Consider the following 13,173-nt stretch of genomic DNA (forward strand, 5'->3'; position numbering starts at 1 on the left):
AGCCATTATCTCAGTGGGAATGTTAAACCTATTATGCAGCACTGCTAATACTGAAGTGGAATGCAAGGCTTGATGCCATATTTTAGAAAGAAATCTTGATGGAGAGAGAGAATGTCTGTCTTCAGACGACCGTGTCATGAGGCTTCAAAGCCAGAGTCTTTCATATGCTGACCAAGAAAGTCACATCAGAACAAGACCAGCAGGATCCATCTCCATCAGTGCATCGTGTTGAAATGCAGAGATGAAGACAAGCTCCCTGTGTGAATCTAAACTGGTCTTTCCCGTGTTCAAACAACGAGTCCTGATGTGACTTCACCCCATGGCCTTGAGTCATGGGCCATTTTAGGAAAGAATTAAAAAGCAGGGGGAGACACATTGTCTCCCAGCTTCCTTTGTTTTTACAAACGTCCTGGCATCAGAGAGTCCAGAGCTGTGGGACTGGACTGGACCGGGTCTGCCCCTGCTTTCTCATGATAAGGGAGGCTGGACCACTGCACTGACTGCTACCAGCTGAACACACTGCAGGAGAGAGTGCACAGCCTGAGCTCAATACAGCGGCAAGCCACTGGGGGAGAGAGAGAGAGAGAGAGAGAGAGGGTAGAGAGACACAGAGTAACAGCGGTGCAGCCAAGGAGACCGCAAAAACACTCTTCCCCCAAATCCCCAACTCTGCCCGGAGAGGAGGGAAAGACGCAGCAGAGGCAAACAAAGGCATTCTTGGCTTTCAGTGTAAAAGAAGAAGAGTTTAACAACACGCTGCTCGGGATCATTTTGCCTGAGATACAAACTGAAGGAGAAAGGCGTGACAGGACGGCGACTCTCTCCCAGCACAAAGTTAAGGAGCAGCTGCGCGCCGCTGCATGAATGATACACGCGTCAGGCTGAAGAAACGAGCAGAAACAAGACGAGAGCGACGATGAGGATCACGTGGCTGCTGCTTTCCCTCGGTGAGTCCACTTTATTTTCACTAATAAACGTTTACGAGGCTGTGCGTCCCGGACGGAACTTCTCTCTGTGAGTGAAAGCGCAAAAGTGCGTCAGCATCAGACCTGGACCGTATAGAGCCAGTGAGGAGTGCAGCAGCAGGTGCGCACAGAAGACTCTCAGACTAGACTTTTATTTGAATACCAGATTTTCTGAGGTTTTATTGAGCAACACTCAGTATCAAAGAAAGTTCTGCATTTGAAATAGTACTTAATGTACTAATAATGTAGCTTTTAAACTAACTGAAGTAATAATACTCATTATGCAGAACTGACAGTAAATCAATGTAAAAAGTCAATAACAAGCCCTATAGCATCCCAGTACTTGGTAACAATGTATTACATTTAATATGTTTAGTAACTTTAGTTTGTAAAGTTACTTTAAAAGCAGCAGCAGAGCTGTTTTTAAGTGGCGTTGCTCTGTTGGATGTAGTGGTTAAGCCACTTAAAATGATTTCATCAGTTCTCCTGCCAACATCTAAATTTGTACCATATAACCTCAATGTTTAATGCAGGAACAAGCTGCACCTTTTTCCTTCACACAATAAGAAGAGAAAAGAACACAAAATCTTAGTTTTAGTACTTTAACCTGTGCACAAATCCAGGGTGGTAAACTCTCATTGGCTCCATTAGCTTGTCCTGTCTTACTGTTGACCTGCTTGGGAAGCCAGAGCCCCTCCATTACTGTGTGGACGGATGAAACGCTTAGAAAAGTGCCCCTAATCACGCCTAATGGGAGATACTAAGACTCAGAGGTGAAGCATTTGCCCACACACACACACACACACACACACACACACACACACACACACACACATACACACCATTCCACAGTGAAGGCCCTCCCTGATTCCCCCTCCCTCGAAATACACACAAAAACAAACACACACACACACACACACACACACACAATCTTCCAAGACCTCATCCAGAAAGACAGAATGAGCTGAATAATGAAGTGCACCCTGACCTCTGCGGCTGAGAGGCAAGGAAAGTGTTTTTCTTTAATAATGCACCTGCTGCTCTCTCACCGCTACAGTATGTGGATTCAGATGGGAGGTTTTTATTTGTTTTTGGGCGTGTGAAAACAGAAACATGCGACACAGACCCCCAGACACAGTCTGAAGACTGTCAGCATTTTATCCAAAAATATACAGGCCTGACACATTTTTTGCAGGGCAGCGTGCATCCGTCTCTGTATGTTTAACTCCATGTTGTCACAGTTGCAAACCTGTTGTATATTGTATATTATTGTTTCAGGTGGAAAGTAACTTTGTGCCTGTTTGAGTAAGTAGCTCCTGAATGAATTGTACTGGACTATCTGTGAAAAGGCAGAGCAGAAGGCTGAAGCAGAAGGTTTTCAGTTTGCTTTGACCTGTCCTCATTTGACCCGGTGTGTGGAGGTCAGATGCTCAGCAGTGGACTGCAGGTTGCACTGGAACGAAGGTATTCCTCTTAGAAAACTATAAAGGAGCCATTGCTGGACTTTTACAGTGATCTCACATCTGCTTGAAGAATATTTAAAAGAATAGTAAGACCTTTTGCTGAAATGTAGATTAAAAGATCTTGTCGATGCTAATTTATGCTCAGCTGACAGTTTATTGTGTACATCTATCAAACACTGAATCAGCCTCATCCTACAGTCCTCCAGAAAACCCTCCTTTATGAAGGTGATAGTGTTCAAACTGTATGAGCATTTAGGAGGCTGTAGTCTGAACAAAGTGCTGTGTACCTGTACTGCATTATACAGTATATCTCAGTGTAGCTTAGCACAATGACTGGGAACAGCAGGTCTGGCTCTGTCCAGAGGCAAACAAAAGCATCTCCTCTAAAGCACGCTGCTTATCGTCTTGTCTTTTTATTCCAAAACAAAAGTGTAAATACTACAAACTGCAACTAGCTAGAAGTTACACTTTGGTTTTTCTGGTCAGAGGTGCTGCATCATCACTTATCAGCCCTCTCCAGGACTTCCTAACTTCCTGTCCCCACAAAGCCCTGTGGGTTTCCCGGTTCATGACACCATTTCCTACAAGATTAAGAGCCAGCAGGGACTCATGGCCTGTCCAGACACCAGCAGCTGGGGGGAGACCCTGCCTGGATTTGCCAGGTGTCTGTCTGTTTTGGCAGCTGAACATGGGATGGAACGGAGAGGAATAGGTGCAAAAACATGTATGTATTATAAACAGTTCAGTTCCCAGGGAGGGCATGGTAGCAGGGGATGGCTTTGGGTCAACTCTTCCCACTCAGATGCAGGGAAGCTTGGATTGAGTAGAAAAGTGTATAAAAGCGTCTGAGGCACCTTTGCATCTGAACTGTGTCCTGAAGTAGTGGATCTTGTTTTTTAAGGGCAGGCATGGCTGCCATGTAAGAACCTCTGCTCTTTGTAAGCTGAGCATTTCATCACTGTCTGATGCTGCAGATAAAGGAGCAGTTCGCCCTCACCCATGCTGTAACCTCTCACTCCCGCGCTTCACCCAGCATGCCAAGTTGCACAGCCAGGTGCACATTAATCAGGCCCGTGACTGGTACCGTCAAGGACCTTTACTCGCCTCGTCCTCCTCCCCCTCCATCTCCCCCAGGCCTCCTCATTCCTCAACACTCTTCATCTCTTCCTCCTTACTTTCTCAGCAAACATTTTATCTGCCTCACCGCTTTGTGTGAACTCCCCCTACACACACACACATACACACACACAAACAGGATAACAGAAAATGGCTGTTTGCCATTGCCAGAGTACATACATGCTGATCCCCACCAAAATCCCAAATCTGTCATTGTACCGTTATTTGATAAAATATGAAGATCACTGTGAGACTTGGTCTCAGGGTTCAGATAGAATCAGGGTTAAACTAAGAACTGGAGTTAGACAGTTACTTGTGATGGTTGAGGTCTAGGTAGGGGGCTAGGGAATACATATGTTCATGAGTGCTGTTTTGTGTGTATACATTATATGTGAACGGTCAGTCGGTGCCATGTGGCCGTTAGAAATACAGCGTCTCAAATCCCTCTTCACTTTCCCTCCTTTCACCCCTCCCTGCACTCCCTCCTCCCTTTCACTTGTCTCTCTTTTATTCCCACCAAAGTGTTTTTACATTCACAGCTTCTCACCTCCCTCCACTGGAGCACACAATGTAAAGTAAAGACTCATCCCTTCCCCCTCCCGCCCCCAACACCCCGAGTCCCGTGGAGAGCTGAATTACCACTCTCGATGGGACAGGGACGGGGGCGGCTGAATCCCTAAAAGGCCCCGGCTGCAGCAGGGGTCTGTGGTGAGGGAGTAGCCCATGCTTGCATGGACACACGTGGGGCAGGAGGGGCCTTTGTGTGGGTTGTCACCAAGCTAAGGGGGCAGCTTTCTCCTGCCAGCGCTTTGAGGTAACATTTATGCATTTACTCTGCTCTGTTTGGCACCCAGCATGTTCACACCCAGACCAGGGTTACCGTCAGACTGCCTGGCATGCTGGATGCAGAACTGGCTGGATAGCTGCCATGAATACACATGCACAAGCTGGGCCATAACCTTATTTACAAACAGAAAGAGGATGACATAGTGCAATCCTAGTGCAAGAATCCTCCTGAACTCCACAAAAAAGGCCCCAGATCACACGACCTTACAAAGGCAGTAAATGAACAAAAAAAAATGAAGTTGTGAATAAATAGGACTGAATGCTACTTGGTCAAAGTTGTATTTGAACTTTGTGCCTTATGTAAATATTTCTGGGATTAGCTTTTAGGAGGAATAGATTCAACTGAGTTGTCCCTTTCCACAAAGCCAAGTCCTCCCAGCTTGGTGTGAATTGAACCTGACCCATGCTGTGGACCTCACCAATGCTCCTGGGGTTGAGGTTTACCAGCCACTCTGATCAGCAGTATTTGCTCAGACAGACAGCAATAAAAGTGTCCCCCTTTTCTCTGCTTTTTTATCTACTCCCTGTCTCAGTGTGTGGGGCCTTGTTCCTGGGTGCATGTGCTTACAACCCAACAATCAGGAAGGGAAGATGATTCAAACAGCCTCTACCCTCCGACCCCAGTGTGTATGGATGGTGGTTCATACAGGACCCCCACAGTGTCACACTCCACAGGTCACTGATCCACTGATTAGGTCACTGTGGACAGACGTGTTCTGCTTTTAGCACCAAGTACTCACTGTGGCCACTATTAACAACTAATTCCACTCATAGCTGAACCAAAGTGAGAACAATACAAACATGTGGCAGAATACCAACATTCAGTTCTATTATTACACTAAATTAGAAGTCTCACAGGTCCAAATCAACAGAGCTGTTTCCTGTGGCTGAAGTAAGCCAAGAAGTAGAAAGAAGAGCCAGGGAAAGGACAGCAGGTCTGTTCTCACACCCTGTGCTGTCTGGCCTCTACACGGTCCAGCAGAGTAGATCACACCAGGAGACAAACAGCAGTGTCTACACAAGAGCTGCACACCCCAGGCTGATGGAGGCACTGAGCAGGCCGATCTGTCTGCTGTTTCATAGTGTACAGTGGCTTTTTACAGCTTTCACATTACTCGTAATTTAATTTCAAATACTTTGTGTTACGCAGAACTCCATCTTCTCCTCTTTTTCTATTTATAGTAAACAGGACAGGATGCTGCACACAATAAGCACCACACCCGCAACCAAAGCCCATTTCCACAGCCCTGCAAACAATCCCTGCCTGACTCTACAGCCAGAAAACAATGGCTCACAGCCCCACCACCTATACACAGCTATAGTTCCAGCAACATGTATGATTACAACTAAATCCTATTTATGTTATGTAATATGTGTTTTGCTTCATGACTCCTTTAAGTTACTCCTGAATACAATGATTCATGGAGCAACTCAGTGTTTTAACCAGTAGAAAAATGTCCATCAAACCTTCAGCAGTTCCCCTTCCAGCTTATTGTAACAAGTTGTTGAAGCCGTAATTCCCACAGCATGTGAACACAGCATTAGGAAGCAGCTGATAAGTGTGTTTTGGTCAAGGGGACACATCACTTATCACACTCCTCAGCCTGCTGCCCTGAACCTTGTTATTAAGAGAGTGAGACTGTCGGAGCTCTTCACTCGGAGGAGTCCCTTCGACTGAGCTGATTGCTGGGACACACAGGACAAGTGTTCTGTGACCTTCTGAGAGCGTAGAAAATTCACTTTCTGAGGAACTTCTCCTTCTATGAACATTTTTGCAACTACATTCACTTAATCTGCCTCATTTCCTTCTTTTGAGTTCCTGATATTACCAGTAGGCCTTCTGGGCACACCCACAGCTGTCCAGACCTTGTTGGAAAAAACACTGAACTTAAACAAGCTCATCTGCTCTATGAGAGTATTCAGCCAAGTAAAACAAATAAAAAACAAATAATGGTTGCTACTGATTGTAGAAATGGCCCCAGAGATGTGACATTTCCTCTTGTTTAAGTCCAATGTTTTTTCCAAAGTTGACACATGGCTGCTGATGGATACAGTAAGCTCTAAATGCTAATGTTAACCACACTGCACTACCAGTACGTTACCGTTTCTTCAGAAATATGTACTTCTACTTTCTGCCCAGCCATCCCTTCTGCTCTCCCCTCAGCCTGTGACCCCTGTTGACCTGCTATGTCACTGATGCATCTGCTTCTTAGCGGGCGACAGCACCCACTAATGCTGCTGCTATCAGCACCGAGGCTGTTTTTACCTCACCCCACACTCCTCGCCACACAGCCTCCAGAAACACACAAAACACACAGCACCACCTGTAGTCTGTCAATTCTACTTGCACTGCCTCCTTCTAAATTCATTGCACACCCTGTTTTTGTGCTCTGATCACTTCAACAGAGGTTTATTTTAGTGGTTGTTCATAGCACCTCAAAAAGAATAGTACAATAGAAGTAAGTCTTGTGAGTAGCTGGTGAACATACTGAAGTATTTATCTGCTAATGAGCCAAACATGGAGACCAAAGACAGAGCTAAAAGAGACAGAACAATAGATTTAGATTCATCAGGTGGGCACCTCTTCAAATGAGTAACTTTGTCATTGTGCTGTTCTGTTCAAGTGGCCAATCAAAATGTAGTTCATGCAAATTTAAGTAAATAAGATACTTTGCCACTTTGGATTAATTTGATGCTGCCCATTTAGCCCATGCTTTCTTCCTCTTTAGGTTTCCTGTGTCACAGTGTCTGTTCAGAAAATATTTCGACGCCTTCAGCACCAATGAAGCCATCCAGGGCACCTGAGTCTAACAAAAGCACACATGTAAATACCAATAACACAACACCTACATCAGTTAGTATTACTGATAAAACCTCACCACTATCACAGACAACTGCTGCACCCATAACAACAAAAACAGTAGCTGCACTCAAGCCTGGAGCTTCCACCACTCCCCCACCACAAACAACATCCACCATCACAAACAATCCATCGCCATCTCCATCTCAGAGTACAGCCTCCATTTTCTCTACTACTGTGAAGAATAATGCTACCTCCAGGGCCACTGTGACCACTATCCTGACTACAACAGCTCAGCAAACTACCACAAAACAGACACAAAAGGATTCTGGACCCAGTGTCACCTCAAGGACAGACGTGTCCACTTCTGCAAACATGGTGGCAAGCAACATCACAAAGCACCCAACCAATAGCCCTACAGCAGAACTGTCAACATCCCACACCACCATCACTTCCAGCGGAAAAACAGGAGGTAGGTTCCCCTGCCAGCACCTACTTTTCCACCATGACACGACTGACTGGTTTAATTACAGGTCAAAGTTGAAAACATTTATAGTCCATAACGGAAGCACCAGCAGCGCAGCTTTGATGATGCTTAGAGATACCTGCATCATTCCCAAGGCAGGCTTGTTATTTTATAGGATATTTATAGAAAACCCCATAAAATGTTGATAAAGCAGTTAGAGACTAAGAGTAAGGGAATAAGAGACTGTGTAACATATGCCACAACTGAAGGTGCAGAGGAAACAACAATTTGTTTCTGTTTCAGCTGCAAGAACTGAGCAGACAGCATCAGGGATCACAGAACCATCGCAGAACCCAGGGACCACTGGTGCCCTCAACACCGTGTCCATTACATACAACAACATGAGTACCACAACCAGAACCATGGCCCTGCAACCCACCCCAACGGCTGCTGCTGCCTCCACTACCACCACAACCCCCAGGCCCCCTGTGACCTCCTCCACTGATGTAAAGATGCAGGTACTGTAACAAACTGTATCAAAAAGAAAAGAGCAGTATGTTCCACTTGCCTTTACAATAGCATATTACAGAAAAGCGACTTAAACATGAATCCATTGCTGTTTTGAACTTACATGCTTTTTCTGACTTTTTTCCCAGCAATATTCTCTAAACAGCAGACATGAGGTAAGTTTTTACTTTATTCTTAGTGGGCTATCTTTAAATCAGCTGCATGTTGGTTCTATGCATATAAACAATACAAGTGAACAAAAAAGTTGGTTTCTGCTCAAACTCTCACCAAACCGCTGTTATAGTCGTGTTTGTGGAAGTAGTCCAACACCCTTCCACTCCTTCCTCTACTGACATTTCCTCCAGGTCCCTTCACTTTAAACATCCAGAATAATTGTGCAGGAAGAAAAACAAGACATTTTGCCTTTATAATATTGGACTATCACATCCTTTTGCATCATTGCTAATGCATGCACTGACTTGAACTGAATCAAACTGGTAGAAGACACAGCAGACACAGTGTCTTGAAGGACATGGTTGGCAGTTTTGTATAATTGTTTAAAATTCAACCCACCACTGACTTTGAGGTGCTAACAAATATTTTGTGTTTAAGAAAGCCTTGTTTCTTCTCCCTCTGTGCCACAGGGCTCCATTGTTGACCAGAATTATTTAAACATACTAATGAGCCATTATAGACAAATATGGATTAATCCACCACTGAAAATAGTCCCCAACAAATGCACTATATCCTCCTTTTTGAGTAAAATTTGATTTAAAAAACTACAGTGAGAAGCTGCTTTGGGAAATTAGGCTTTTAAAAATGAAGCTATATACTTTATTACTTTATTATGCTGATATTAGATTTTTGTTATACAATATCAGACATAACATTTGCTAATTAACACATCCAGCAGACACAGAGCAACATTAGCAAATCCAATATTTCCTTCCCTTCACAGGTCAGAGTTCTGGGTGGAGCCATCCAGACTCTGTGTTTCTAGCCACAGAACAGGAAGCAGTGCAGTCCGCTATTAAGAAAAAGAAATTCCAGTCACTGAGTGGAAAAAGTGTCTTAGTGGGAACCTTTCCTGCCTTTCACTAGTTTCCTTCATTCCCACACCTCTCTCTCTCTTTGAATGTCTGCACAGCTTCCATCATATACCACAAATACCCCTCACATCAGAGCACAGGAAGACACGACCTGAGTTGCGACCTCTGTCATTCTCGTTCATGCTTGCCAACATTATAGCAGAGGCTTGGCAAAGTAAAATATGTGATGGTGCTGATCGATTTAATTATGTAGGAAGATGTTTAAAGATGTTTTGTTATCTTACCTTCAGAACGATAAAGACAAAGATCTGGTGGAGGTGTGCAACAGGCTGATGATGAATTTTATAGAAGGAAACTGCACCCTGACCTGGAGGGAGGAAAAGGGCAAAGTAAAATTTATCTCTGCTGAGATCAATGGCAAAGGTAAAGCACAAGATTCAATTTACAAAAGTCACCTTTGCCCCTTTATTTATCTGCAAACAAATGCATTTGAATTTCTCTTACAGGGAACACCTCCCTGGCAACACAGTATTATGATGAAATCACCAAGGTAAGTGTTAATATATGGAGGTTGTGGTCACGTCCATGGTTACTGGCTCAAATTCCTGTGTAAGGACACTAACAGGCTGAAGAAAGGGAAGTTATTTACACTTTGTGTTTCTTCTTGAAGAAAGCAACAGATAATAAAACCCTGATAGCCATCCTGGCCTCCTGTGGAGCTCTGCTTATCATGATTGTTATCCTGACTGTCTGTGCATCCCACCATCGCAAGCCATACAATGAGAACCAGGTGAGTGCCTTTTCCCACATTTCTATTATTATTATTATTATCTATATATAATAGATATATATCTTCAACGATCATAGTTCATCTAGCGCCATCATCTGGTCAATTTTGTAATCTCCATCCATCCATTATCTATACCCACACCAGTCACCAGTCCATCACAGGGCCATATATAGACACACAGAGCCAAACAACCTCACACACTCTGCACACTACAGGCAGTTTTACAGTCACCAATCAACATAACATGCATCTTTTTGGACTGTGGTAGGAAACCGGAGTAAACCCATGCAAGCAAAACATGGAAGGGAAAACATGCAAACACCACACAGAAAGGTCCCTGACGGGTCATGAACCCATGACCTTCTTGCTGTGAGGCAACAGTGCTAACCGCCACCACCGTGCCACCTTTTTAATTTGTCCAGCAATTTGTTTTATGACCAAATACTTGCCAAACTATGCCAGTGTAAAATTTGACTATCATTTTCTAAGACTTTGTCCTCTTATTTTCTGCAGCAACATCTGACAGAGGAGCTGCATACAGTGGAGAATGGTTACCATGACAACCCCACGCTAGAGGTGATGGAGGTGCAGCCAGAGATGCAGGAGAAGAAGGTGACTCTGAATGGAGAGTTCAACGACAGCTGGATCGTCCCTATTGACAACCTGCTGAAGGAGGAAATACCTGACGAGGAGGACACCCACCTGTAGACGCAACCGGGGAAAAAGGAGGGACAAGAAGAAGGAGGTGGAGTAGGAGGTGATGGCAACAGGACCTGGTTAGTTCTAGACAGGACAGACAAAAGAGTGCATGATTCTTGCTCTGTGCTGACCCCAGGATCATGTCCCTGTAGCCAGAGAAGACTTTCTTATATAGACATGCATCCTATAGAGCAATCAAACCACCATACTAATGCTGTTTGATGTATTTCTGCTGTATTTTGAAACAAAAAAAAAGGGTTAAAAAAAATCAAACATACTGATAATGGAGAACTAAAAGGGACATATGTTTGGTATCCACTAAACACATTACCATTGTGCCTGTACAGTAGTTTTTATAGAAGTGTGACTTCCATCAGACACAGTTCAATTCAGTTCTGGGCTAAGACAACAGTGCCAACAACGTTTAGACAGTAGTAAAATTAATTACACATGTCCTTTTCAGAAGTCTCATGAAAAAGACACAAATCTGAAGAGGACTGTGCGTTTTCTTCTACTGTTCTCAAAAAAAGGGTGGATTTGAACCCTAACACCTGTATATACAGTATTTTTATATTAAGGGAATCACTCTGTGCTATCAGAGGCCCAATAAGAAATGACAACGTTAGCTGCCGCAGCATTTCCACAATTGCTAACTTAGAGTAGCTAGAGACAACCTCAGGATATTTCAAAGCATCCTGGTGATTTTTCATTATTGCGTGGCTAAAAGAAACTGCCAGTGCTCATTAGAGTTACACTGGTGCAACTGAGCACTAGCCTTACTCATAAAAGACAACATCTAAACAAGTAATGAATTCTAATATGTATAGAAAGCCAGAAGAGACATATCACAGGTCTATTTTGTGATACGTTTGAATATGTCAGCTCCAGCTGTGAAAAGCTGTAATTTTCATACATTATGGACCAAAAATGTGTTAATAATAAGATTCATTAGCCTTTTTTATTTATGTCCCCTCTAGCCTTCCTTACATAGAGGAAATCATTGAGCATTCTTTAAGATATCAACAAATCACATTTTAAGCTTTCATGTAAAAATAACGTGACATTATTTAAAGCCCTAATTTTGAAATTTAAAGTTTAAAGTTGATTATATTCTGTGATATTTCTGTAGTTTGGGCCATTATTGCAACCAGTTATGATAAATTGTATAGCTGATATCTTGACATCCAACAGAGGAAGACACACCAGCAGCCAGGCAGTTTACATGATCCAGGTTAATCCATCTTCACTTGGATGTCAAACTTTAAGTGAACCCATCTTCCAGCAAGCACAGAGGATCAAAGTTGAACCAGAAGCAAGTAGTTCTGTGTACCAGGATGTTCCTCTGAAGGTTGCTCAGTAGCATATGAAATCTTCATGCTTCCAGATTTCAACCATGCAGATTAACCAGATTCGGTCATTCATAGTTAGATCACCCAATGTTGATGTAGCAATTAATCCAACAGAATCATTGGAAATTAAGTTGGAATTTAATGATTCAGTATCACTTGTGTCGACTGTGACAAAGTCTATGACTGACACACTGTAAAGAAAATATCATGTTGCAAATCGCAGCCAAATAAATCAGTCTAATCTGTCAGTTTGTTTAAAACCTGCCTTCTTGGATGATACCATGTCATTATTACTGATAATGTGGATGGAAAACCCACTCTAGTGCTATAACAACAAGACTAATCCTTTATCTACACTGTAATGATTTCCTGAAACAAGTAACAGAAAACATCTTACACTTGTATTGCTTGATACAATAATATATAATACTGGTTATAGGAATGAAATTGGACTGATACAGAGATTGCATTTGCAAGATGATATTGGCCAATATAGTTGCTAGATTGGTGCATCTCTGATTCAGTGTAAATAGTGTGTAAACTGTTTTTTCACTGTTGCAAATGCTGGAAGGGTTGAGTCATTGACTTTACAAGCCTCACTACAGAACCTGAACACTTCCAGATTTTGTTTTGCTCAGTTTAATAATTTACTTCCCTTTAACTAAGATACAAGTTGATATATATATATATATGTATGTATTTACTTTCACTTCAAACTATATACAAATGAACCCTCACTTCAGGCACTGCAACCCAATCTATGTGTGTATATGTATGTTTTGCTTTTTTTTGTGTTTGTGTGTGGTCCCCTTCTAATATAGCTGTGCTATTTTCACCAAAGTACATTACCAGTATTTGATATATTTATAGTTTGTTTGCTGCTGAAGGCAGACAGCAGGGGTCTGACACACTGGAAGCTGTAAATTGTTGGTCGCCTTGGCGGTCATGTGTTTTACCTGTTCAGATTTGCAAATAAATGAAGTGTTTTTCCATTTTGGTACTGCGGTTTTCTTCTTCAGTACAGCTGTCAGTAACACATACATATGGCCATTAGGGGACAGAAACACCACTGATGCAGCAGTTAGGAAAACCTCAACAAAATACAATCTTTATTCATTATATA

The 13,173-nt window shown here is 42.9% G+C and overlaps 1 protein-coding gene and 1 long non-coding RNA gene across 3 annotated transcripts; both read left to right on the forward strand.

Moving 5' to 3' along the window:
• The first annotated feature begins 440 nt into the window (after positions 1 to 440).
• Positions 441 to 13,047, forward strand: podxl (podocalyxin-like). Of its 2 annotated transcripts, XR_003296931.2 has the most exons (9): positions 441 to 947; positions 7,120 to 7,662; positions 7,960 to 8,174; positions 8,313 to 8,339; positions 9,503 to 9,635; positions 9,719 to 9,762; positions 9,883 to 10,002; positions 10,516 to 10,778; positions 11,893 to 13,047. XR_003296931.2 is itself a non-coding variant. In XM_026327253.2 (8 exons), exons 1-8 carry the CDS (start codon positions 917 to 919, stop codon positions 10,708 to 10,710), a joined length of 1,308 nt encoding a protein of 435 aa, XP_026183038.1. In that variant the 5' UTR covers positions 441 to 916; the 3' UTR covers positions 10,711 to 13,046. The 2 variants fall into 2 exon arrangements, 1 of the variants encoding a protein (XP_026183038.1); XM_026327253.2 differs by having other exon boundaries at positions 10,516 to 13,046.
• On the forward strand, positions 2,265 to 4,560 carry LOC113142290 (uncharacterized). Its single transcript, XR_003296933.1, has 2 exons — positions 2,265 to 2,429; positions 2,915 to 4,560. It is a non-coding gene; the product is annotated as an uncharacterized LOC113142290 (long non-coding RNA).
• Positions 13,048 to 13,173: the final 126 nt, after the last annotated feature.

Source organism: Mastacembelus armatus, chromosome 23 (assembly GCF_900324485.2).
Source record: "Mastacembelus armatus chromosome 23, fMasArm1.2, whole genome shotgun sequence".
Classification (NCBI taxonomy): Eukaryota; Metazoa; Chordata; class Actinopteri; order Synbranchiformes; family Mastacembelidae; genus Mastacembelus; species Mastacembelus armatus.